General features: G+C 40.2%; 2 protein-coding genes across 3 annotated transcripts in view; one reads left to right on the plus strand and one right to left on the minus strand.

The window, feature by feature from the left end:
* APBA1 (amyloid beta precursor protein binding family A member 1) overlaps window positions 1–11,892 on the plus strand; it is a 110,635-nt gene extending 98,743 nt beyond the window's left edge. For both annotated transcript variants that reach the window (XM_042787730.1, XM_042787729.1), the window contains 5 exons: window positions 196–375; window positions 1,185–1,397; window positions 5,982–6,101; window positions 6,759–6,899; window positions 8,300–11,892. In XM_042787730.1, the coding sequence (XP_042643664.1) occupies window positions 196–375; window positions 1,185–1,397; window positions 5,982–6,101; window positions 6,759–6,899; window positions 8,300–8,371 (726 nt within the window). In that variant the 3' untranslated portion in view covers window positions 8,372–11,892. The remainder of the gene's footprint in view (window positions 1–195; window positions 376–1,184; window positions 1,398–5,981; window positions 6,102–6,758; window positions 6,900–8,299) is intronic.
* A 5,184-nt stretch (window positions 11,893–17,076) lies between these two features.
* FAM189A2 (family with sequence similarity 189 member A2) overlaps window positions 17,077–27,253 on the minus strand; it is a 29,672-nt gene continuing 19,495 nt past the window's right edge. The window contains exons 9-13 of the mRNA XM_042788005.1: window positions 26,634–26,748; window positions 25,930–25,999; window positions 23,169–23,318; window positions 21,214–21,344; window positions 17,077–19,963 (exon numbers count right to left, since the gene is read on the minus strand). Coding sequence (XP_042643939.1) covers window positions 19,805–19,963; window positions 21,214–21,344; window positions 23,169–23,318; window positions 25,930–25,999; window positions 26,634–26,748 — 625 coding nt within the window. The 3' untranslated portion in view covers window positions 17,077–19,804. The remainder of the gene's footprint in view (window positions 19,964–21,213; window positions 21,345–23,168; window positions 23,319–25,929; window positions 26,000–26,633; window positions 26,749–27,253) is intronic.

A 27,253-nucleotide genomic window follows, 5' to 3' on the forward strand; every position in this document is an offset into this window, starting at 1 on the left:
ATGTGTTGACATTTTGCAGGTCTTCTAAATTAATTTTTAATGCACAAATATTTTTTAAACTGGTTTGCAGTAACTTGTGGGTTCATCAGCTTGATGATCCATTTTACACTGTGATTGTAACAGAGAAAGTGTCAGTGGACAGGACCATCAGAATGTTTCACTTCTTTCTTTTCTTTTCTCTGGCAACTGCTACAGGCACAGCTGATTGCACAGTCCATAGGTCAAGCATTTAGTGTGGCCTACCAGGAATTTCTGAGGGCAAATGGAATCAACCCAGAAGACCTTAGTCAGAAGGAATATAGTGACCTGCTCAATACCCAGGACATGTACAATGATGACCTGATCCACTTCTCCAAATCTGAAAACTGCAAAGATGTATGTCTCATTTTTTTTCCATAACAGCATTAGGCTACTTTGAACCAGTTGCAGGCCCATGCTGGCAGAAATCAGAAAACCATTAATACTTCCTATAAATGACCTGAATGAGTCTAGAATATCCTCCCAACTAGGACACCCTGTCATCAGTTCTGTTTCAAAGGCAAACAGTGAACCCAAAATTTATTAGCAGTGAAATGATTTACCATCTGGTTGTGTTCTTTTTACCAAACAACTTTCAGACATGTTTGAAAATGCACTTAAATCAGATTAACAGATTAATACAATTTAACAGATTACAGTAAACAATGTAAAATTTATAGAGGCACAGGTGTTTGCAGAAGTGGCTGATTCCAGATTTTAAAGAATTGTGTTTGCTGAAAAGATTTGCAGCTTGCTTAATAAAGATGAAACAGTCCACCACTGTAGCGCACAGGTAATGGTGTTTTCTAATCCACAATTGTTAACTCTTGTGATCTCTTCCTGTTTAGTTTTGTCAATGAAGCCCACGGCACCAGGGATTCTTCAACAGCCATTTCCTCTGCTCACATGCAGAAACAAGTTGAGGGGTGTTGCACATTAGGCAAAATCTGTATTATGTAGTGCTGATTATTTCATGTTTGAATACAAATGAAATATAATGACATGTATGCCCTATTTTGTTTTGCCTTTGAATTGGAAAGGCAGGTTACAGATAAGGAGGGGTATATGTTTGTTGGTTATATGAATGTTTGGGGGCAGGACGGTGTTAGTTGTTTTCCATAGGTGTGAAGAAGTCTTTTTTTGAAACACTTTCTCTTATGATACAGGTTTACATTGAAAAGCAAAAGGGAGAAATCCTAGGTGTAGTGATTGTGGAGTCTGGCTGGGGATCCATTTTGCCTACAGTTATCATAGCCAACATGATGCATGGAGGACCAGCTGAGAAGTCTGGGAAGCTGAACATAGGGGACCAGATCATGTCAATCAATGGGACCAGTTTGGTTGGCTTACCACTCTCAACATGTCAGAGCATTATAAAGGTACGGAGAGTGTTTCTGGAAGTTACGCATTTTAAAAGGGGTACACTATAGGAGAGTAAAAAGGGTAGAACTCTGAAATAAAATCTTACCAAATGTTTGTTTAGCACTTTCCATTTCATGATCTTTAAACTACAGTGGGAACTATGCTACACCAATTTTCTGACTCCCAGAAAGTGATCTGTGCCATTTACTTATATAGACAAGGACTCTGTGCAGAACTTCACAGGAGAATATTTTGTTCAGAAGGAAGGTATTACCGGATACACACTTAAAATTTTATATGACTAATGTTGTCCTAGTCCATATTAGCTGTTTAAATGCCTCCTAGTATCTGGCTGAAATAGAGCTGATGCTTTTCTTTTTGTGTATAGCTATTTTTGAAACTTTTAGGCTTTGAATTAAAGATGTATTTATCCTCTGTAGAAACTTTGCTGAGTTATTTGAAAGTGTGATGCTTCTCTTCTCTCGGCTAAATGAGATATTTTAATTAGAAGAGCTTTATTCCAGTTGTCAGAAAAGTATGTGACTGCAAAAAAACACGCAGATCAACTGGAACTGAACAGTTCCTGGGGTAGATATGGCATACAAGGGAACAGGTACTTAAACATCAGTTTCAAGCTCTGGAAAGATACATCACTAGGGAATGTTTGAGATGAAGCTATGTGGACTTTGTTATTTATTGAAATAGCCCCACAGAGCTCCTGCAGATCATAATATGTAGACACATAATGTAATGCTGGTGGTGTGCTATACAGAAATTCTTCTCAGATTTCTAGGAATATGCCTGTTAAACGTAATTATTTATTTAGGCAACTTTCTGGTAACAAGTTGTGTTACGTAATAATGGGGTGTTTTGCATTTTGTACTTTTTTAAGTTGCAAAGTAAATTTTGCAATTTTAGTCCATGGATTAGTTTGTTAATACTTGAAATAAGATGTTTGCTGTAAAGACTTCCCATTCTGCTTTCCAAAAATGTTAATGCTGAGTTCTGATGAGCAATAGATACATAAGTCACTGAAACATTCATTTCAGATTTAGTGAGTAGAAATTAGAGCCTGGATATTCTAGGCTGCATATGCTAGCCTGGATACAATAGCCTTTTATGTTTGTGAAGGAAGGGAAAAGAAAAATCATATTAAATATCTTTGTGCCATCTTCAGTGGAACAAAATTCACAGCAAATTTAGGATTTTCATGTTAGTCATACTTGTTTCCTATCCCACATTAGTTTTATTTCTAAAACTGTGATGCGTTATTATGAGTCAGGGAGTGTAGTGATAGGACAAGGGGTAACAGTTTTAAACTGACAGAGAGTAGATTTAGATTAGATATAAGGAAGAAATTCTTTCCTGTGAGGGTGGTGAGGCACTGGCACAGGTTGCCCAGAGCAGCTGTGGCTGCCCCCTCCCTGGAAGGGTTCAAGGCCAGGTTGGACGGGGCTTTGAGCTGCGGAGCCACGGACAAACGACACGCCGAGATGGGTTCAGTGTGGGTGATAGAGCATCAATCACCGTGTGTGTTTATTGGTCCAGGGTACATATATGTATACAGACAATGATAATTATTATGCCTACTAGTCACTAGCTGATTGGCTTAAGCTCTAAAGGTCGTATTCGCACGGTCCACCTACTTGCAGTTAGCTAACAGCACAAGCTTCTCATAACACTAAGTTTCTCAGGCCACTATTTCTAATTCCTCTTGACTTGTTTTTGATACACAACGGTACCATAACACAATGTTTCTCAGACCACCGTTACCATAACACTGGGTTTCTCAGACCACTATTCCCAATTCCTCTCAACCTGTTTTCGACACACCACGGTACACAGGGCTGAAGCGTCCTTGACATTCCTCATGCATCAGCAGCTGCGAGCAGCTGCAGGCAAACCCCAGTGAGGCCCAGCATCAGCGAGGCAGCATCAGCCCCTAGAACAGGCTCTGATCGTACAACTGCTCGGTGGGCTCAGGACCCTTGTCTCTGAGCCATTCTACAACATTGAGCAACCTGGGCTGGTGGGAGGTGTCTCTGACCTTGGCAGGGGGGTTGGAACTAGATGATCTTAAGGTCCTTTCCAACCCAAACCATTCTATGATTCAGAGCTTTTTCAGGTGGAGTTCCGTTGTGCTCCTATGTACTTCCTCAAAACAGAAATAACCAGCTTTGCTGTTTCCAGCTTCATCACATCCTTCTCTTCCTCACTGATACTTACTGCTGTTGCCATAGGAACTGCTAGCCATTTGTTTGTCTTTCTAAAGAGAAGACAGTCTTTATGTTTGCAGGTCTTCATAACCATACATCTGGAGCTGTTCATATAGTGCTTCTGGTGACAAGTATATATACCACTATAAATGTGGTATAAATGTGACAGAAATATCCCAGGATTTCAGATTTCTTCAGCATGTAGTAAGGAATCCTATAAAAAGATGAGAATATGATGTAGATAAGAAGAACATCTTGCAAGCACTTCAAATAAGATAGTTTCAGTTATGGATGTGATGTCTGCTACTAATTGACCATAAACCAATTGCAGACTGACAGAGATTGGAAGAAGCTTTCCATATGTGGTGGTTATTGTATTATGCTACTTACATCTTTTTCAGAAACATCTGGTGCTAGCTACTATCAGAAGATGACTCAGGGATTAGATAAGCAAATAAATTTGTCAAATGATGGAATTGTTTTGTTTCTGATCAGCATATATTACCAGTTTTCATAATACTGGGAATTAGCCACTTTAGAAATATATTAGCTTTTTGTAAAATTCGGGATTTATTTATTGGGGACCACATTCCTTTTTTTTTCAAGGAATACATATAAATAACTTGTACATTTGTTCAGGAAGTAAGATCACAATAATGTCAACTCTGCAGAGGGCATGTAACCTGAGTGAACACAGGTCACTGAAGCTAGACACCTAAATTCCTCATTGAAATGGGCATCTCCAGTACTCTGCATGACTCCTACCCTCCTGGATTTAGAAGGCTGAGGCAAAAGCCCCTCAGACTTTTGAGTAAACATCATATCCACAGCTTAGTACAGGTTGATTAGTCCCTGTCTTCTACAATGTGTTGTCGTGAAAACCCTGCATATAGATGAATGGCCCCTGAGTATGTGTGGTGTGCTGCTAATTCCTCACCAGAGTGGAGAAGTCCACAGTTACGGAAGAGATGGCGTTCAGACCTTCTTTCTGCAGAGAGTAGAGGCAGTTCCCACAGCCACATGCTTTGTCGTTTTGTGTTCACATGCCTATTCCCTTGGAGCCACTTTCAACAGTGAGCTAGGCTGAACTTAGCACTGTGTGGAAGTGAGGGCAGCTGTTTCCCATGTGATGATTGCATCCAGTTTAAGGCACTGACAAGAAAAGAGACTCTAAGGCAGTTCACCCTGTCAGGATGCCAGTCCAGTTATTGAAGTCACTGCTGAATCTGAAGTTTAGCTTAACAGAATCAGCAGCACTAAACTAGATGTAGAGACTTCAGTGTATTACTTCAGCTACAGCGAGAATTATTTTTCAGTATTAACCTTCTGAAGTCAGTACACATACTTGTTAGTTGCAGTGGGACCCAGACTTCAATTGTACGTATAAAAGGAATTCAGAAGTAGGTACTGAAATTGGTAGGTGGTGTATTAAGTGGGGTGGAGGTTGCTGTATTCCTTATTAAGCATTTCTTTCTTGATCTGAGTTTTATTTATATATTTCTTTATGGATAATACTTTGTGTGAATGAAGCATTTTAGAAAACTATCTTAACAGTCTCCGAGACCTCTGAATTCTTGAACTTGTACAAGAGGTCAGATTTCAGTTACTAGCATTTTTACATTTGAATTTTCATGGAGCAGTACAATCACAGAGTCTCAGAGGCTGGCAGTCACAGCTAAAGCTGGTCTAGACCAACACGTTGGTTCAAAGTAGAGCAGGTTGCTTAGGCCTGTGCCCACTAGGGTTTAAATAACTCCAATTCTGGATACTCCACAACCTCTCTCAGTAATCTGTCCCAGTGTTTTACCACCCTGACAGTAAAAATAAATTATCCTCCTTCAGTTTTCTTCCATTAGCAAGGAGTTCATGATAAATATGTTATAACTCATTTGGAAGGGAGGAGGAAAATAATTTAGGAGCGTTGCTTACACAGGCATGGTATGAGCAGGAGCTGCCATTTGCTTGACAGAATTTAATATATCCCATTAGGAAAGTCACTTATTTGTAACTATCTTAGCAACTTATTCAACATTTTATTTCCCATCAACAGTCATTTGCTTTTTTTGTGAGCTGCAAAGATGCATTTAAGATTCTTTTTGTACATCATTTGTGTTATCAAATGAAGAAATTGCCAACAGGAAGCTAGTTTTCTTAAAACAACTGTTGGCTTCTTGGCAAGAAAAATTTGATATTTTATCACTCATTTCACTGAATATTCTGATGCTTGTGTCTGGCATTCAGTGATCAGGTTCTGTTACAAAGAGCTGTTTATTCAGGTCTGTTCCCATGTCAATATTTTAACACCTTTTTTTTCCGCCACAGTGCTTATATTAAATCTTTTACTCTGTCTTTACCAGCATTTTTCATGATGATTTCTTTTCACAGGGTTTGAAAAACCAGGCCCGGATTAAACTGAACATAGTTAGGTGTCCTCCAGTAACCACAGTCTTGATCAGGAGACCAGACCTCAGATACCAGTTGGGCTTCAGTGTGCAGAATGGGATTGTAAGTAGCTTCCAAACTCTCTTGTTAAGCTTTAGTATACATAAGAATTCTTATCCGTTTGCGGGTAAGTTTCAGTGTGGGAAGAGGGAAGCTGCCATTTTCTCCCTTACAGCCAACAGGACTTTGCATATGTGTTAGCTCTAAGTTATAAAAGCTGAGTTAATCAGAGTTATTTTTTGTCTTTGACTCTCTTCACAGCTTTAGAGTCAGCCAGAGGTGCAGAAAAGCTGGTTTAGGTTAGAGAGACAAAAATATATAGCAGAGGCTGCTTTCAATCTACATCATTCATGTCTCTAACCAAGCCATTGCATGATCTCAAAAGAAAAAGGCTGTCCTTGATCCTGTTTTGTTCTAACGCATCTGCATCCTGAACATTGTTAAACTGAGGTACTTCATGCACTCTTAAATTTCCAAACCACAGCACATGTGATGTACAACAAACAGCCTTTTCTGACAGTTTGTTGTGATCTTGGAAGGGAATATCAATTAGTTATAAATAACTAAAAATTTTACTTTGAATCAGTGATTGATTACATTTTAGAATTTGTTGCAAGCCTCTGTGTTTAAACATTGAATTATAATTCACAGGCAAAAATGGGTCATTTAAAGCCTCTCTTCCATATCCAGACCCTGATAAATTTGTCCTTTCCCTTCCAGATCTGTAGCCTTATGAGAGGAGGTATAGCAGAACGAGGAGGTGTGCGCGTCGGCCATCGGATCATTGAAATCAATGGACAGAGTGTTGTAGCAACACCCCATGAGAAAATTGTTCACATTCTCTCAAATGCTATTGGTGAGGTAAGAGCAGGCAATGCGTCTAGGCAATATAACATAGTTCATTGCTGTTTCCATTAACAAACCAGTGCAAATCAGTAACAAGTGGTATCCATTAGGTGACCATAAGGGGACCAATACTTTTCAGTATCTTCATCAATGATGTAGACAGTGGGATTGAGTGCACCTTCATCAAGTTTGTGGATGACACCAAGCTCGGTGGTGCAGTTGATCCACTTGAGGGAAGGGATGCCATCCAGAGGGACCTTGGCCAGCTTGAGGAATGAGCCCATGTAACCCTCATGAAGTTCCACAAGGGTTATGTGCAAGGTCCTGCACCCGGGTCAAAGCAGTCTCCAACACCAGTACAGACTGAGGGATGAATGGACTGAGAGTAGTCCTGTGGAGAAGGCCTTGTAGATACTGGTGGATGAAAAATTAGGCATGACCCAGCAGTGTGCACTTGCAGCCCAGAAAGCCAACTGTATCCTGGGTTGCATAAAAAGAAGTGTGGTCAGCTGGTCGAGGGAGGTGATCCTCCTGCTCTGCTCCACTCTGGTGAGACCCCACCTGGAGTGCTGCACACAGCTCTGGTGTCCCCAGCACAAGGAAGACATGGACCTGTTAGAGTGAGTCCAGAAGAGGGCCACGAAAATGGGCAGAGGGCTGGAACACCTCTCCCATGAAGACAGGCTGAGAGACTTAAGATTGTTCAGCCTGGAGAAGAGAAGTCTCCAGGGAGAGCTCAGAGCAGCCTTCCAGTACTTAAAGGGGGCTTCTAAGAAAGATGGGGAGGGACTTTTTACTGGGCCTCCAGTGACAGGACAATGGGTAACGGTTTTAAACTGAAAGTGGGTAGATTTAGGTGGGAGATAAGGAAGGAATTTTTTATGATGAGGGTGGTGAGAGACACTGGAACAGGTTGCCCAGAGAAGCTGTGGGTGCTCCCTCCCAGGAAGTGTTCAACATCAAGTCGGATGAGGCTTTAAGCAACCTGATCTAGTGAAAGATGTCCCTGCCCACATCAGGGAGGTTGGACTAGATAATCTACAAAGCTCCCTTGCAATTCAAACTGTTCCATAATTCTGTGATTCTACCACTATGAGCCTGTTGCTATTCAAATCTAAAAAGTGAAAGTGAGAGCAGGCCAGCACACCATTTATTTTATTATTTACCCATAGTTGTTCTATGTTTTGTAAGAACCCTAATCTGATAATATGAAGTGTCCACAACTTTAAGTGGTTGACTGATACTAAACATACTGTTTCATAAAATCACCACCTGCAGTACTTCAATCAGGGTGTGAAAACTCTCAGGATTTACCTTTCCCTTCTGTCCTGTATGACCTTAGGTAGTTCCTTCACCAATGCTGTGTTGTAGTGCGCATGTTAGGAATATTGATTAAATTGCTATGTTTCTTCTAGATTCATATGAAGACTATGCCAGCTGCCATGTACAGACTGTTGACTGCGCAAGAGCAACCAGTTTACATCTAAAGCCGACACCTCACCGTCACGATGTGCATGGAGGATGTTTTTCCTCATTAGTGCTTGTCTCTCTAGTGCTGCATTTCTGTGTCTGCAGAGACATTTCTTTCTCTCTCTCTCTCCTACTCCTTCTTTCTCTTTACTTCACAAACACACTGTCTCTCTCTCCTCCCTCCCTTTTTTTCTCTTCTCCCCACCATTTCCCTGTATTTTGGGAAGGGGCAAAATTTATCTATGGGACTATTTTGGTTGCATCTTTTTACAAGTGAAACTTCATGCAGTTCCACATAGTAAACCGGAAAATAGCAGCATTGTTCATGGCAGGATTCACAAAGAAGATTGACTCTGCTTCATGCTACATAATCAGTTTTATTTTTGTGTCTGTAATTTCACAGAATGAGTAAATTAAATGTTGCTGAATGAAAGATGTCTTTACCAAACAGATGAAAGTATAGGACGCAAAGTGTTCTCTTGGGTATCCTGCATGTGACTTTGCTTTTCTTGCCCTATCTTCCCACAGGCACTGAGCTCAGTATTAAAGGTTTATGTCTGTAGGGAAAGCAGGATACCAAAAGGATATTTTTGCCCTCAGGAAGAATTACCTGCTCATGAAGACTCAATAAATGCTGCTGCTGTAGAATGGACTGTCCTAACACACACCTTTTAATTCCTCTCTGCCGTCAGTTCTTCATGATAATAGAACCCAAAAGGTATTCTGTGAGTTGCTGAAACATGTTACACTTGCATTACTTACACTAGGTAATTTGGGAGGCATTTTTTACAGCTGCCTCACCTCTCTGCTCCCAGGTTTCTAACTCTTTGTTTTCTTCTACTTTTTTTTTTAAATGCAACATGTCTTTTATAGTCCCTTGCCTATTTTAGAGGTTAAAGGAGGGAGGGAGTATCTTTAAATATCTACAACAGAAACAGTGAGGGGATATCCTGAATAGCTACACTTTTTCTAGGCTCTTAATTATGTATTTGGTGCACACATCCATGTGTGCCAGTGTATATAGACATTTTTAATATTGTGCTTGCTATTTATGAAGTTTGAATATAAGAGATCTGCAGACTATTCTAAGTAATTGTGTTCTCTGAGCCAGTTTTAACATATATTTTTGTCCAAAGATCTATCTCATTTTATTGACTCTCTTTAGATCACGATACAGATAACAGTGGTGGGGATAAACTTATTTATTTTGTTACATAATTTAACTTGTGATTTTTTTCATATGTATGGCACTTAAAGGAGATATGCATCTACTATATGCACTTGTATGAAGATGATAAACTGTAAGGATGTATGAAATCTATGATTTGATTGGCCTCTAACTTGCATGCTAGAGACAAAAGGGGAAAAAGGGCCTGGGTTGGTTTTTTTTTGTTGAGGAGGGGGGTATGAAAAAAGAAGCAGCAGTGGTTTTTCTTCCTAACGAGAAGAAAACTCTCCATTCTCTGTAGTTACTTTTTACCAGGACTGTATACTGGTGTTGATGCTGAAATTGAACCATGCTTTTAGTCCGGGCTAATATGTTGATTTCTTTTAAAAAAACAGTTTGTGCTATGGTTTACTGTGGTAGAAAGGCTCAGTAAGATGAAAACAAGAGCAGGCCACACACAGCCACACACCACTTCTGCTTTGCAAATGTGCTGTTGGTCACAGTCACTTGTTTCTCAATTACTGTGGGGTGGACTGTGCAATGGAAGTATTGTTTGCAGTCCAGCGATGATACCTACACCTTACTACAGAGATTCATGGAGATGGATGTGCATGTGTGTATGTGTATACACACACTTGGTGGAAACACTGCTGAGAGCCATCGAGCACTCTTGCCAGAGGCCCATTTTTGGCTTTCAGAAATCATGGATATCCATGGGCTGATCAGAGATAGAGAATAAACTTTGTATTTCAGTGGGCAGTAAATATTTAAGGGGGATAATAAAGTGGTGCATAAACTATTGTAGTAAGTGAATATGTTTTAGTGTTGAGATTAATGTATGATGACTTGATTTTACTGCACTTCTTGTTGTTATATAATTTAATCCAAATCTCCAGAATAGCGGATTGCACAAGAGAGCGGTGTTAGTATTCCAGGTTAGTACTTACCTCTGCTACCTGACTGATGCAACTAGATAGTGAATGACTTGTGAGTATATTGTTTAACTGTAGACATCTGGTTTATGATCATTTGAACTTTTTTCGAGAACTTTCCATATATATAGTAATATATGTAAATATGATATATAACCATGTACAATTTAGAAGAGTATATACAGTGCAGCCTTTCCATAAGTTGCCTGAGGAAACTTAGTGAACTCTTGAAGACACAGTTATGCTTCTGGTTCCTGCTATGTTTACACCCTCAGCTTCACTTGTTTCTGTGGTTCTGTCCAGCTCATGGGGTGGGGTCTTTAACTCACTTCTCCGGGAAATGATAAAGACCTGAACCTGCAAATGTATTTAGAGACAAAATAACTGTTTCTTTGAAAATCTTGCAGCCAAGATTCTGTGAAGTTACTGGCGCTTGAGTACTTGAACAGCTCATGGTAGTAATTAGGTGCTTAACATTAAACAAGTGGATGCTTGCAGGATCAGAGTCTAGCAAAAAAACTAATTTTTTCCAATTACAGTGTGTGCGTAAGAGTTCTAAACTGAGAGGTCCATAGTATGTGCACACTTGTGGTAACAGTCTTGTGAACTATCCCATTTTACTTTGTGAAGGGAAAGAGTTTCAAGAAAAAAGAGCTCGAAAGGGAAAGCTGGCAGTTCTCTAGACCATTGCAGCAGTTTGCTAGATCACATATGTGAATTTTTAACAGATTCAAAGGAACAGACTGCTGGTTTACATTCCTTCTCCAGTGACAGCCCTGAATTCTTTTTCATCCTTGCTGCTTCATACAGTCTAATTAACTCTTCAGTGTTTACATTAAGGATGAAACATCCCTTATATTTTTTTATTAGCAAGTTTCACACATTTGTTTTGAATCTTGTTTTAATTTGAGACTTGGTTGGGATTTCTAGGTTTGCTTGCTTTCCTTGCTTTCTAAATGAAATGTATTTCTGAAGACAGCAATGTGGTTGAGATCTCTTGTACATATTTAGCGCAGTACCTAGACTATGAAGTTGTACTGTTGTTCTGTAAAGGGGGTGAATAGAAATTATTGTAAAGCGTTGGGAAAAGTATAGTATTGTATTTGTAACAATATTGTTCTTTGTAAACACTTAATGATCTCTATATATAAATATAAATACATATATATAAATATATGTGAGCCTGGAATGTTGATACTGCACATCTACTGAATGTAATTCCTCTGATGTTTTTTGCCACAGGTCTCTGACCTCTGTAATGAAGCTGCAGTGGTTTGATTTTGGGGGGGAAGGGGAGTTGGCTTTTTGTTGGGTAGGGCAGGGGAGTTCTTTCTGGCCAGCTGTTTTGTTGTGATGTATTTACTGTGCTACATTCCTTTATTTAACAGAGCGCTAACGTCTGTATTGCAACAATAAAATACAAAACAAAAATACCTCAGACAAGGCTGAGAGTTTGCTCATACTGATCTAGGGGTTGGCTTGCTAATACTGAATGCATGAATGCTTAGGAGGTGTCTGAACTTCTCTTTTGCCACTTAGTCTGGGGTAATACTATATGTGCTTCTGTAGATGTGAACCAATGCTATTAACTTTATTTTTTAAACAGCATTATTTTCAGGTAATAAATGACACTAATGCTCCTAAATGAAGCTGATTCCTTATGTAAGGTTCCAGCCCAGTTTTTACCATGTGAAACATCACCATGTTTGCATCTTCCAAAAATAAATTATTTCAAGATACCTCATATGTGACAAATACTATATCATTGTCAAAATAACTTTAAATATGCTTTTTTCATAAATGAGGCCTCACTAAAAACTCTTTACACTTACTGTCATTTCTGAAACGACTGTTTTTCTTCAAAGGTCATCAGCATGGTTTATTCTTAAAGAACTAATACCATTTGAATAAATAAAAAGTAGAATTGTAATATGTATGTTCTTAGAATGAATCCTGGAACTGCTTGTGCTAAGGTTAAAAAATAATTGTATAATGAGATATTGATTATGAAAAACATGATGGTGTTTGAAAGTCAAACAGCAAAAGCCAACAAAGGAGCATTTCTTCAGGTGAGGCTTCATAGGATTTTTCTCTGCTTCATAGGTTGTCATGTGTACTTTGAAAATACAAAAATTAAAAGATGCACCACAGCTGCTTCAGAAAAAAACTAAGCGTGGGCCTTCAGCCACTGAATGGCTATTCATAACATGAAATACGAATATTGCCAACATCAGAGAATGAAGTATTTTACCTTATTAATAAGCAAATTGGAGGAATTATGAAGTCTGGTAAATGGTAGAGCAGACGGGCTGAGCTTGTTTATTACCGTTCTTGTTAAAGCTTTACATTCTGATTTCTGTATTACAAACTTTTCTGCATTTCAGTGGATAAACCTAAGTCTGACTTTTCCTCATACAGGTATAAATCTCACAGATTTGCTGTCTGCACAGGAGACGTTTTTCTGGCCCTCACCTCCAGTCTTACAATGGTTTGGGGTGAGGCTGGGAGGGCAAGCAAACCCCCCCCAGTTCCAGCACCCTGTAGTGCCATGCAGGCCAGAGAGGTGCTGCTGATGCTCTGTGGGGACTGACCGTGTCCGAGAGCAGGGCTGGGGTTGTGATTTACATAGATTTTCAGTGCAGGAGCATGCGGTAGCAATCCTGACCTGAAGAATGTTTTACAGGGAGGGGTTGGTGTTCCACATGTCAGCCAACCTGAGTCAGCCCAGGCCTGTGCTGTGCCGCTCCGTGCTGCTTGTGCAGCCTGGCAGTCAGGGATATCCCTCAGCCACAGCATCAGTTTAGCTGGTAGGTTATCAGAGCGGAGCCTGCAGGCTTGGGACTGGTGGTGACACCACTCGGGTGTCCTTGCCTTTCTCTCGAAGTGCAACAGTAACTTCTCATGCGAACATCCTTTTTGTCTGACAGTAAAAGCGATGAATGGAGTTGTTCTAAGAAAATCTTGCAGTAGCTTAAATGACCAAAATGGGGTAACCCTTGCAGGGATGGGATCTGCATAGTTTGTTGCATCCTGATCATACACCTGTTTGATGCTGCACAGCTTGGGGTTCCCAGCATCTGAAGGGACATAAAATTGGCTATACTATCCTTTTTCTTTATAGCATTAGCTCTAATAAATTGCATTTTAAATGAGACTTTACAAAGTTTGAGCCCCCTTCTCACTGGGTTGATAACAAGCCAGCACCTCCTGGTGCAAAACACGTGTGTTTTGGAAATTTGGTTTTGGTTCTGTCAGTAAGGCAAGAGTAATGTCCTACCATTAAGTGAGAAGGTCACTGAGCCAGCCAAAAGAGCACTTCTTTCAGATAGATAGTTTGTATTTTAATTACAGTTCTCAAATTATTAACCTCCTTTTGTAAAGGATAGTTTTAGAACTCTGAGCACCAGTTTTTACTGAGAGCCTACATTGAAGGTCTAAATTTTGTGACCAGAGCTTTTAATTTAAAACGTAGTACTGATAATTTGCAATTTTGACAATACTGCTTTTGGCAGTTCCTTCAAAAAGAATGGGATATAATCATACCCCATAACTGCACAGGTTACCAAACGTCAGAGCCAAGAAAATGCTTCTGATTTGTAACTTCAAATAAGGTGGCACATAAAATGCCCAGACGGGGAATGTGCGTCCTGGTAGATTTTCTTCCTGGCTTTTCAGCAATGTGACAACCGCTGAACAGTGATTTCACTGGCCTCCACAATGGAATGACTGTAGGTCTTAAGTTGTATATAATAGTCATAGCTCGTTAAGGAAACTGTTGGATATTGTATGTGCTTGGTGTACAGGAATAAGGTGTATATGTACATTTAGCCAACAGGATTATGTATAAAAGGACATTTTCCATGAATCTGCACGCCGACTTCTTTCAGGGAGGGTAACAGCAATGCTTAGGAAACCAAAGAATTTTAACAGCATCTTAATTAAGAGGGATTCTCCTCAGGCCTAGTACAAAATAAGGAACATAGAAGCACATATGGGAAGGGAGCTGTGGTTCATTCTTAAAGAGGTTGCTTGTTGCTGTACTGCCGCGATTGAGAGATGGGACAGAGCTTGATGCAAGCAGGATGTCAGTCATATTATGATTCTTCACATACTTTTATACTAGTTCCTAGATGACGTGTTACAAACTATTTGGTTTCTTCAGAACATGCCAAGGACCGATTGGCTTACACTCCACACTGCATTCACAGACTGGCTAATGCCAAAGGCATCTTTCTAAGCACCCGCTTTATCTACAACAATCTATCTTGAACAGAGACAATAGTTCCTCTTTTACCGGGTGATTGTTTTTTACAGCCTCACCCACCCATGATTCTTATGTAAATATCGAGCCGGCACTCTGTTTCTTCTAAACAAAGTCCTTCCCAAGGCCTGTGGCCGACAAGTTCCATCACGTCTCCTTCTATCAATTGTGCAGTGCTGGGGGTTTTGCTGAGAGCAGCCAAACCCTGCTCCACACTGTACGTGTCAATCCTAACTACTTCTGTCTCTATAAAACACTCTGGAAGGGACATTTTTTTCCTTCTGCAGTACAGTGGGTTTGGGTGCCCTCATTTTCTCTGCCACTGACCAGCTGGCATGACTGCTCTCCTGGAAGTGTCCCCTCCCTTGAAACCTAGTGTCTGTTTTAAATGTTTGTATTCCAGCTCACCCAGGCAACATATCCATAATTCATACTAGTTCTCATGCTTTCACAGCAGCAATTTTGTGCAGATTTTTTTCCCCACTGGATGATTTTACCAATGAGCAAACTAAGATGACAGAAAAATGTCTCTCTGAAGTCCTAAGCAGTTGGCTAGCAAACAGGCTTGTGCTCTCTCCCTCCACCACCCTGTCATTTCTGATAGTCTGTGTGCATAGGGGTAGGGGGAACATGAGAAAGATACAAGAATGATTTACTTTCAGAGAAGCAAGCTGAAACCAGGTACATTTTTTTCCACTTCAAGTCCATCTTTCATGCTTATCCTTATGATAAGCACCCGCCTACCACTTTCCCACTGATGTGTCTTCCTGCCATCTTCACCCTGTTGCAGTCTGCACGTGCTCTGCCCTTCCTCCCTGTCCCATCCCATACAGCATCTTCCGTGGCTTCCTTGACTTTCCCCACTGTTATAGGTAGATTAAGGTCAATCACATCCAAATATGGATTAATGAATCTTTATTAAGGTAAGAGAGCAAATGCAGCGCTGGGGTGGCCGAGGAGTCGCAGCTCCGTCCAGGCTCACCAAATTGTTTAAGTTTCAAACCCCCTTTTATCCACACAGCTGCCGGTTTCAACACCTTCAGCACGCCTCCTGGTTCCTTCTACAATCTTATCTTCTTTCTTCAGTCCTGTGGTCACGTACACCTTGTCCTTCAAGTCTGGGCCAATTTGCAGCTCCTTTGTCTTTTATGGCTCAGTGGTTTCAGCTCCTCTCTTATCTCAAGGACAAGGGATACCAGAGATGGCCCATTCTGTTCTTTCTCATTCCATTGCAAAGGAGTTACCAACCTTTGATATGGACCATCTGGTGAGCATCCCAAGGAGGGGGGGCTGTTGGGTTGGTGTTTCCTCAGATCAGTTCCCCCCTTTTCTTTTCCCAGTAGTAGAGTCTTTTACTTTTCTTAAAATTTGGATCATTGTACTAATAATAGCTTTAGCCTAAGAAGCAATTGTTTAATTACTTTTAGCGAAAGCAAAATTCTTCTATTACTTATCACACCCACTGAGTGAGGAGATGTGTATACTGCTCCTTCTCCAGAAAGGCATCTTCAGGCAAGGTGTTGGAAGTTCAGGAGATGTGCCCTGGCAGCAGTGGGAAGAGAGACAGTATGACAGGTTGAACGGAGTTGTGTGCCCCCCTGCTTTAGAATGAGAAAGTCTGAGACTGAGGAGGCAGCATCTCACCCGCTAATAAATTCCCATTGCTCTAACTTCTGGCTTTTTCCATTGCGTGAGAGTTGCAGGGGGAGTGGTGAAGACATCTCTGAGAGTGCAGTTGATGAAAGGAAACTTTTTCATTAGTTCTGAAGGCTGCCTGGATAGGAAATGAGACTGCATTTGCAAATGGAAAAGGGCATGCAAAGTTTTTCTTTTTAATGTATGATAATGCATAATGCTGGTAGGGGTTGGTTTGTTTGTTTGGTTTTTAAAAAAAAGAGAGAAAAGGGAGAGGGGAAGGGAAAGGGAAAGAGGGAAAGGGAAAAGTAAAAAGAAAAGAAAAAAAGACAAGAAAAAGGAAAATAAAATTTAAAAAAAATTTTTTAAAAGCAAAAGAAAAAAAAAGAAAAAGGAAAAGAAAAATGAAAACAAAAGAAAAATGAAAAAAAAGAAAAGAAAAAAGTGAAAAAATAGAAAAGAAAAAATAAAAAGGAAAAAAGAAAAAAGGAAAGGGAAAATTATTGAAAGGAGAATGGTTCTGGTGAAAGAGATTTGTGTAAACTTTTCCTTGACTGGTAAAAACACTTCCGTAAATGAAAAATATTCTTTTGTTGCTAAACGCTGCACTGTCATTGGAACTGTGATTAGAGTTAGCCACTAGACACCTTGTAGCTCTTGAAATCTTTGAATGGCTTGAACTTGTTGAAATAGCATTGTGCGTTAAGTGTCCTTTACATTACTTGCTGAGATCCTGACTAAGGAAAAAAAAAAAAAAAAAAAAAAACCTGGCTATGGTACTATGCGTCTCAGTGCATGAAGATAATTAAATCAAATCTTGCTACATTGCTTGGGTGTACCGGTATGTCATTTTTTTGAAACTTGCGATGTTACTGTTCTAATGCCAGTAGAGAAACACAGCTTGTATCTTGGAAAGCTATTCAGTTTGCAAGAGCATTATTTTGCAGTAGATTTGCTTCTTAGCTAGAAAGTATTTCTTTCATCTTCTCTGACTCTGTGAGCCGTGGTCAGAGAGGTGTGGGGGGGTGGCTGTAAATTCATGGCAGTTGAGGTGCAGTATTGGGTGTAGTGGCTGAAGGGGCTGGGCACTAGTGGGTAACGCAGAATCCTGAGTGACATATAGTCCTTGCAGTTGGCGAGGACCTGCCGGTCCAGTCCATAGCCAGTAAGGTTGTCAAATTACTGGTGCAGAATACAGCACAGCCTGGCTACAGAAACCAGCCTGCTTGGTGTTCAGGCCAGCCTCCAAGAAATATCAGCGTTCGCTTGTTTTTTACACACTGAGTCAGCTACAAAATTTTCGGGTATGTTACATGAGGTACGTGGAGAACAGAGAGACACCCACTCTGACGTAAAGTGCTTTGTCTTGGGCATCCTCCAAATGAAGTGAGACCCGTAGGGTACCCTGGTCATAGAGCTGGCTGTCAGTGCTCCCAAACACTCCCCTGGGACAGGGAACATGGCTTTCAGAGAAGCCTGGGTTAACAGAAAGGTGAATATTGTTCAGAAAAATTGCTAACTCTGAATATATATATTTTTTTTTGGTATCTTTTCTTCTGGCGGAACAGCTGGGATGCCACACCATTTCTCTTAGTGTCTGTTAAAGCATAACCCGCTAAAAAACATGTTGTGTTTTGTGCGGGTCACTAAGGAAACAGTTTATCTGGGTAATAACTTGATTGATAGGTTTCATAAATAATTGTGGCACTCATCCTGGAGTAATTGCCTGGTCAATTAGAAATAAACAGCAATGGTAAGCAGATAATTTATTAAAATCAGGTTTTTTCCTCTGCTGTTACCTGAAACATACCTGCCTTTTGAAGCACTGTCAATGGCTTGATAGCTTCAGCTCAGATTAGTCCTGTTCCACTGGCATAATAAGCCACTAACTGAATTGTGACCAAGTCTTCCAAAGCATAAGCCTGTGTTACATCGTGACTCAGAGACCCGGGACCTTTGCAGACTTTTCTCCCAGTAGGATTGCAGGGAGTGTGACAGCAAGGTAAGAGCTGTCAGGGGCTACTGGAAGTACAGTTTACAATGATGGGGTACACAGAGCTTTCCACAACCTGGTTTTGGAAGGGCAATGATTGACTGGGAAACAGAAGCTAATACTAAACGTCTGAAAGAACTCCCACTGAAGATGATGCATGTAACAAGGAGAGTTGGGAGTTTTAAATGTGATACAGAATTGCAAAATATGTAACAGAGCTGACATAAAAGCTAGCATAATGAAGCAGTGTGTTCTTGTGTTTTCTTTCTTCTCCAAGACAAACCCCCTCAATTTTTACTTTCTGTGCTCTTATTCTTGAGAGCAACTTTTTCCAACAGGCCAGTGCTCCAGCAAGTTCAATAGTCCTAATGTATTTCCTCTACTAGACAGTGAAAAAAACACCAATTCCAGCATAAAGATAAGCATTTATTTTATTAAAGTTATCGTTTTTAGTGAATCAAGCTATAATGCAGTTTCAACTACTGAACAAGCTTAAATAAAAGCGACTTTTATTTTATTTTAATCTACTGGGAAAGCTGTTTAAAAGTTCTGAAATGAAGCCTTATCGTTAAAATAGCACCAGGAATATTTAGCCATCCTGCTGAGACACTGAAGGCTACTACTAGTCTTCCAACTAAAAATCATGTGCCTGATCCCAGCCTCTGGAAATACTTAGTGTGTTCTGTTCTGCATCAGCAACATACATATAGAACAAAGCTTAACAAACTATTTGCAGTCAACAGCTTGAGCCAACTGGCATATACATTCATTTATTAGCCAGAGGGTGTCAATTCATGGATCACTGTAGTCTAGTGGTTAAGATTGCTACAACAATGTTAGGTAGTCACCTGCACATCTGCAGAGGATTTGAGATGGCTGTGTACATGTTTCCTGTATGGATGGTAGTGGGTACATAACAGGAACTTCTACAAGGAACTAAATTGATATATTGCAGTCCAAAAAAGAAAAAAAAAAAAAATAATAGAGCTACAGTAACACACACCAGATGAACACAGGCATTGTCACTGGCCCTGTTCTCCAGTAAGATTCAAAGTGTACACATCAATTAACTGGCCTTGCCTCACCCTGGTAAACCAACGCACAGACCCATTCTGCCACCTCTCTTGTAAACTGAGTTAAAAAAGCAAATCCATCTTAAGTGGTGACAGACTAGAGAGATGCAACAAGACTGTACCATTATCACAGACTAGTTGCACCTGAGAGATCAATAAAGGCCAGCTTGCAGTCTGCCTCACAGACTTTGTAGGATAAATTTCTCCTTATCAGTCTGAGTGTGAGGGTATTAAAGAAATGGATTACTGACACACTCTTCCACCCACCTGTCAGAAATTATTTTCCTGGGTAACATATATGTCTGACAGAAGTTCTCTACGGACAACTACACAGAAACCAGCTCAAAGTATGGTTTCCCTGACAATGCCAATAAGACCGTGAGGCCATTTATCCTTTGCTCTTTGGATGCTCTTCTGCCAGCTGATCTTCACGTATGGTGAAAGTACTCAGGTCACCACAGCTGTCCAGGTGCAGCAATTCAGAATGCAGTCTGAAAGGTGACACAGGGACACGCAATAGCATTGCTTGCTGAGCAGGTGCCATTCCCTTTGAAAGGAAAAAAAAAAAAAAAAAAAGACAAAACCCAAAAAATAAATCAGAATTGTTTTCAGGCTCTTGTTCCATCTTGTTTAATTCTTACCCAACTAGGAAGAAGCTAGTTGTAGTGCCATCTGTTATTTTAAAGAATAATTAAAAATCTGAGACTAAAACTGCTATTTGTCAAGGAAGCATGGGAAAAGCAATCCCAACTGGGAAAAGGAGTGAGTGTTGGCTTGGTTTTGCTTTGTTTTTTTTTAAAGCTGCACAAGAATTAGCTCACTCTAAACTGTGTCATGTCAAGTTTTCTTAACAAGAACCTAAGTGTTGCTTCCTGCAGAAGCCACCGGACTGTAATAACCTTCAGTCCAGTGTGATAAATTCTCATAATGAGGGTTTTTTTCAGCTGTTTTTGTGAAATTTTCTGAGGCTTTTGTTGCCTGTAGGCTGCAGAGCCTAAACTACAATCTTTGATGTATTTTGTGTGAGAATTCAAACCAAAACCAGTTGTCGCAGCAAATCACATGTACCGTACATCAATCAACTCATCTACCCAAATGGTCCGTAAGCTACTAATGTTTGATGAAGTCTGTAATATCTGAAACTTCTGAATATTCACTTCACTAATGTAAGCACATGTTTTTTCTAGCGTCTGCTTTTTTTCCTTTGGTATTAGGTCTTACTTTTATTGTGGGAGCCAATCACCAAAAGTTGCTTCTGGTGGGTTTACATAAAAATTTCCTCATCAGCCTCCATTCCTTCCCAGTTTACAATAGTAAATGCTTTGTAACATCTTTTCCCTCTCCTCTGCCACACCCAGTATTGAACAGTGTCATGTTATTTACGGTTCATGATTCTACCACAGAAGACCATCTCTTTCAGCTTTTAAATACACACATATTCAGTCTTCTGAAAGCCTTCCTGGCTGTGTGGTTGATAGAGCAAGAGATATCACAGCTGCACAGCCTCTCACACACTCCCTAAATAAAACTAAAGTAGTGAAGGAAGGTAATTGGATTCAAAACCTTCAACACACAAAGCAGAGTGGCAAATGTAAACCTGTATTCCCAAACCAAAGCCAGGGGGTTTCCACTTCACCTGACAAATACAAGTAATAAAACTACTTGCTCAAGGGAGAGAGCCCTGGTGATGGTTTCTGCTGTAAGTTTTTCATACGATTTTAAAGCATATGGGGTATTGTGCACCAATCCGTATATGTCATGGTTGATGCTGCAGAAGGACTGCTCTATGATTCATACCAAAAGCTGGTTAGCATCAGTCTGGGATCTTCCCCTCAAATCTCCTGCACTCAAACTCTTCTGCAAGGTGGCAGCAACAAGTTGTGGGTTTCCTTCAGCCTGCATTGCAGCTTCACAGCCGAGCACTACCCCTGCAGACAAAGATCAAATAATCCACATGGTTCACAGTACTGTTGTTCAACAAGTATCCCCTGAGATTTCAATCCTGATTCAGATGATGACACAGTGTGAAGTTTAACCACTTAAGACTTAACAGTCTGGCATTGTCAGTGCAACATGCAAGGCTCACTCTGTGTTGGATTTACACCAGAGAAAATGCCTGTAAAATAGAGTCATACATAGCTATGGTTGAGTGCATATCACATGTCAAAAGGTCTGGAGAGACATTTCTGTGAAGGCTATTTGACATTTTGTGTACATCGGTTCTTTTCTCTTTTGTTTCTGTTCTGAACTGACCCAAAACGAGCTGTAAGTGTTAATGTTAATGGATAGTTTATCAAAGCAGGTTAAGCACAGCTTGAAGGCTTTAATGACTTCTCCTAAACTCTTTGTAACTCAGTTATTACCAGTCAAGAGGGCTAGAAAATATCTGAAAATATTTGCTTGTCAAGCTGGAAGCTAGTAATACTAGAGAGTGGAAATTTAATGGGAAAAAAACAAACCAAACCAAACCAACCAACCAACCAACCAACCAAACATTCAAAATTACTTTGCAAGGACTAAACAAGGGGCAAGTGGAAATCAATTTCACTGCCTTTTGTCCAAATCAAAATCCCCTGCCTTTGGTCTAAAAAATAATAATCGATTTTTGGCCCTGTTAAATAATTAAGAGCACCTTCAGGTTGTTCAAGAAGCACTTTAATGTTAGCTTTGCACCAAATAATACCAGGAGGACATACAAAGCTTTCCAGCAAGAAGAGCACTAACTTCAAAACACTTCCATTGCTCTATTGCAGCTGAGTTCCCTTTCTGCACCACTTCTGTATTTAACCCTCAGGTCCAGTGCTGAACACACATAACCTCAGTTACACCGAGTGTAAAACACCCAAAAGCTTCTGACTGATGGAGTCTCTCTACAGCAGAAACACTCTGCTCTACTTTCACAGCTATGAACAGGCTCTGTCATGTAACTATTGCTTCAGCAGCAGATTCTCTGAGGTGCTGTGGTGGAAATTCATAGAAGGAAAAGAGAAAACACATGCTGTAGCAGAAACATAAAAACTTTCCACAAAACAGGAATTGTAATCCAGATAGGCATGCTCCAAATATTCAAAATAAATGGTTGTTACTAACATGCCCCCTCCCCACTTATATTTTGTGAGTGATAATACGTATCAGCAGCTACTATGGAGATTCTGAGATCCTAATAAAAACTACAAGACTCATGGATAGTGGATTTTTAAGACTGTCACCAGAATTAAGAACTCTGCAGTCATACTGACAGCTTTCCCACAGCAACTGAATTGGATCACAGACCCAAAGTAGCTGCAACAAACTTCATTGGATCTCCACCGTAGGGTCTTTTGTGTTGAGTTTTGGGGTTTTTTTGATCATATGAGGAGTGAGAACATGGATGCAAATTTATAGGCTAATACCAAATACCCAAACTAATTCTGCTTTAAATCGCTCACATTGACAACTCCCCTTGCAAGCTTTTAGATGCCAGTGTATGAATACACAGAGAAATTCTATGTGTGCCTTCTTCCATCTTCCACCATCCCTCTCTCCTCCCCAAACTAGCAATGACCCTGTACCTGGACATGAAAACCTAAAGAGCAGCAATATGAAGGTGTTGGGTAGAGAAGATTTGGCAAAGCACAACCTGCTGTAATGGAGGTAATCTGTTGGGAAAGAGTAGCTGATTTCTGCAGGTACTAGGTTCAAGGTTCTAACCCTCTGACAAGTGTTTTTTTAAGGACTCATTGTATAAGCACTGATAGAGAAAATCAAGTCACCTTGAATCAATGACTGCTGCAGCACAAGGTCACTTTCAGACCTTTTCTGCCTGGGACTGGAGTCACTCCTGTTCTCTCCTTCTGCAAGCACCAGGTCTGAATTTGAAGTTGAAAGGCTCTCTCTGCTGGAAGACTCAGGAATTCCTTCACCTGAGTGATCAGGAATAGTGAAAGTGAAGATAAAATATAGCCCCCTCCCCTGCCACCAAAAACCCCACCATTCACTCAAACCCAGGACATCATCATAAAGCAGATCTGTAGAATCCACTTTCAGATATTATTATTGATGTTTTTGTGCACCCCACACCCCCCTGCAAATCTGTACTGATTGGACACAAAAGTCTAGAGGTGCATGTATGTGTGCATATACCCATACTCACCAGTAACTCTGGTCCAAAACCTGCTTAAACACTTGCAGAAACCTGTTCAGCCTTATGAAACCAAAGTGGCAAAAAAAAAAAAAAAAAATACAGATTTCCCTAGTATAAACCTCACCTTAAACTCCTGATCAGAGAGAAGAGAGCTACAGCTTTCTTGCAGAGAAAATGAGAGCTCAGAGCCTGAAATTTGCCTGTGTATAAGCACTTGTACCAAGATTATGACAGCATATGGTCACAGAGGTCAGTCACTGTTTGCAATAAGGCAGCTCGCCAATCAGTCACCAGTCCCTATAAGGGAATTAAAAATCTTATCCTGAATTCTTGTGATATGTTTCATCTTTTCAATTAATCAACGTTCCTCCTTTTCCTTATCATGAAATTACATGCTGTGATTACCACAACTGCCTTTTAGCAAACAGGACAGGATGAAGCTGTATTTCTTACCAAGCCTGGCTCTGTACCTCCATTTGATAGCACCTGGCATATTACTGAAAACAATGTTCTTGCTTGTACCAGAGGGGGGAGGAAAAAAAACAAACAAACAAATAAACAAACAAACAAACAAAAAAACTTAAAAGTCTTTGATTCAGAACATGGATGGCAAATGTTTGTGCTGCCACTCTAACAGAAATGTGCCAATTACAAGAGCATTAGAGAAAATAAAGGTGTGAATGACACATACTTCTTGAGTGTAGCACCTTATCTCCTACAGAAATGCTACCTAGAATCTCTAAAGAGAAGAAAGTGACACAACCTATGTAAAGGAGATACCAGTCTGTGAAGTCAGGAGGTAAGACCCAGCAACAAATCATGGCAGACCAAGAATCAGGAAGCATTAAAGAATCCATCACCAATATAAACTTTTTAAAACCAGCGGAGTTGTGTTAGCAGTCAGTTCTTGATGTACATTGCTGCTGGTACTCTGGAGAAGTTGTTTGGTTTTTTGTTTTTTTTTTTTTTTTTTAATTACTAAATAGATGACTGAACCAATTCCATGATTTTATGACAATTCTTCATAATACTAATGTTTCGGGTGTCAGAGAGATAGATGGCTTAAGCTGGTGTGTACTGGAAACTCATATATCTATGCTGCCAAGTATAGCCAGCCTTCAGAGGAAGGTTGCACATGTTCCTACTGCAGGGAAAGTCCCATTTGGCTTGACAGGAGTGCTTCTGAAGTCAGTAAAGTCATTTTAGCAGGCACAGAGAGGATTACAGCTCCTCCTGCAGCTGGCAGCCAGGACTCCCCTGGGTCTGCTGGCAGAGAGTCATGCATTGCTTTAACTTCCATCAGAAGCCACACTTTGTCGATCAGTCCCGATGATGCCAAGTGAATCATGGCATCATACAGAAATGCCCTGGCACAACAGACTACTGGCATAAACCAAAAGTTCAGCTTTTATAGATTTTTCAGACTTATAGATTGTTACTCTACGTCATCCGAGACAGCCCATGGAGTTACTCTGCCACAACTCCAACATATACCCTCATTTTGCACTTCCCTCCTGCTGTGGTTTAACCTCAGTAGGCTGCTCAGCCCCACACAGCTGCTCGTTCACTCCCCCCCCCGGCAAGATGGGGAGAAGAATTGGAAGGGCAAAATTGAGAGAACTCCCTCAGAGTGTCTTTACTCTGCATAATCTTGTGTTGTGAACATTGTACAGATAGGCAGATAGCCATCTGTTGCACAAATGAAAATCTGCCCCATAATGGCAAGTTCAGATGAAAAATAGACCATATTTTCACCAGGACTGTCCTAGAAAAACTGCCTGTGACTCAGCTAAAAGTCAATAAGTTCCAACCTAGGAGCAAGTATAAACCACAACAAAGATTAGGTCAAGAACAACTTGGATCCATTTCCACAGTTTTCTAAATTAATGCGGAGCAAAGCTTGGTGTGGCCTCTATGTGTAGTCTAGCTACATCCCGTACCAGTATACAGAAACTATCTAGTGATTTTTCTGGTGCAGGCTGAAAAATAGAGTCATTCCAACATTTAGATCAACACAGTACAGCATTATTTTATCCTCTCCCTATTTTTGTCATCAACAAAATGTTAACAGGCACCATCATATATTCAAAATAAATGGAAGCACTAGAGCTGGACATAATTTCTTACAATGTATGGACACAGAGTGAACAACTAACTTGTAGATTACAAAGAAGGAAATATATTTTTCTTTTCATAACTTAAGAGCAAACCACTTTTTGTATACTTTAAATATTAATACATGTTCCTACCACTCAAAACAATCACAGTTCTGTATCTTGAGATTGCAATATGGTGGTTGTCTTTCAAAGAGACAATAATGCTGCTGCTACATTAAGTCATCTGGGTTGTGTAGAACTGCCCTTGAACAAATTTTAAAATTTACTTTTTACCTTGACTGTCTTGCCAGTCACTCACTTCATCTGAATCAACATCGTCCACATTTCCCCATAGTTCATCTTCCTGGAATAAAATAGAAAAGTCAAAAAATCACAAACCACCATCTTTTTTCTGGTACTTGCTAAGAAATGCCACATCTGCCTTAGAAGTGAACACTTTTGCTTAACTGCACAGTCACTATGTCATATGTGTTTAATCACACTGCAAAACCAAGACTAGTGAATGTCTAAAATTAATGTTCATCATGCAGGTCAGACAATTTTATCCTGCTGAATATTTTCTGGGAAAAAAAGCACCTGTCTTCTGAAAATACCAGTGAAAAAGAATCAGTGATCATGTCAAAACCCTGACCTAGTCCTAAATGGGAGGAGTACAGGTACAGAAGCGGAGTAAAGCAATGAGGCAGCACAGGGGTCCTCTAGAATAACCAGCAACAGTTGGGCTTCACGGTGTATTTTTGCTCCTTCTCCCATGCCCATACAGTTTTTTTCCCAGCTAGGGAAAACTTTTCAACTCTAAAGGTAAGTGATTAATTAAAATCTTCAGTGAAATTTACAGTAATCCACACTTGTAACCAAATATATTCTCCTATTACTCTGAAATGAGAAGATACCTGATTTATGTTTACTATGCCTCAGTGCAACCTTACTTTTACAGCAGAAAAAGCAGTTACACTTTAAATTCCTGTGGGCTGTACCTGCACAGAGCTGTTCCGACAAGGAGGATGTGGGTCCACAGGGTAGAACACTTCAGTGCCTTCTATTGATCTTTCACAAATAGGGGTCAATTGAGTCTCTTCACAGCCAGACATCCTGCAACAAACAACACCAAGAGACCCCATCAGTACAGATTTCCAGATGCATAAAAATATCATCTGCTACCAAACTGCACTGGCTTTCCTATGCCAGCTCAGATTTTGGCATCTGTCACAGCTAATGGACTTGCCAAGAGCTGCAAGAGATTTTCCCAGAAGATGGCAGGAAATTTCTCCTTAGGTGAAACACCTAAAACACCTACCCAGTATGTTCACCAGAGCTTCAAATGCCTTTGGGCAGTACTGCACCTAGGAACCCACTGCCGTTTTACTTCACAGATTCAGTTTTGTTTCAAAAGATTCAAATACAGGAGGTCACTCAAAATGCAACAGCCTATAACTGAAATTCAAGATATTTCTAATCTCCTGGTTTATGTTTCAATACAGCCTCACAGGAAAAGGTAAACTCAAACTAAAGGCTGTTTTTGTGATGATGCTTAAGAACATTATAGCCAATCAATTCATGAAGGCTTATATGAGGCAAATGTACATCATGGTTAACC

This window comes from Tyto alba, unplaced genomic scaffold (genome assembly GCF_018691265.1).
Source record: "Tyto alba isolate M040663 unplaced genomic scaffold, T.alba_DEE_v4.0 Super-Scaffold_13, whole genome shotgun sequence".
In the NCBI taxonomy this organism is placed as follows: Eukaryota; Metazoa; Chordata; class Aves; order Strigiformes; family Tytonidae; genus Tyto; species Tyto alba.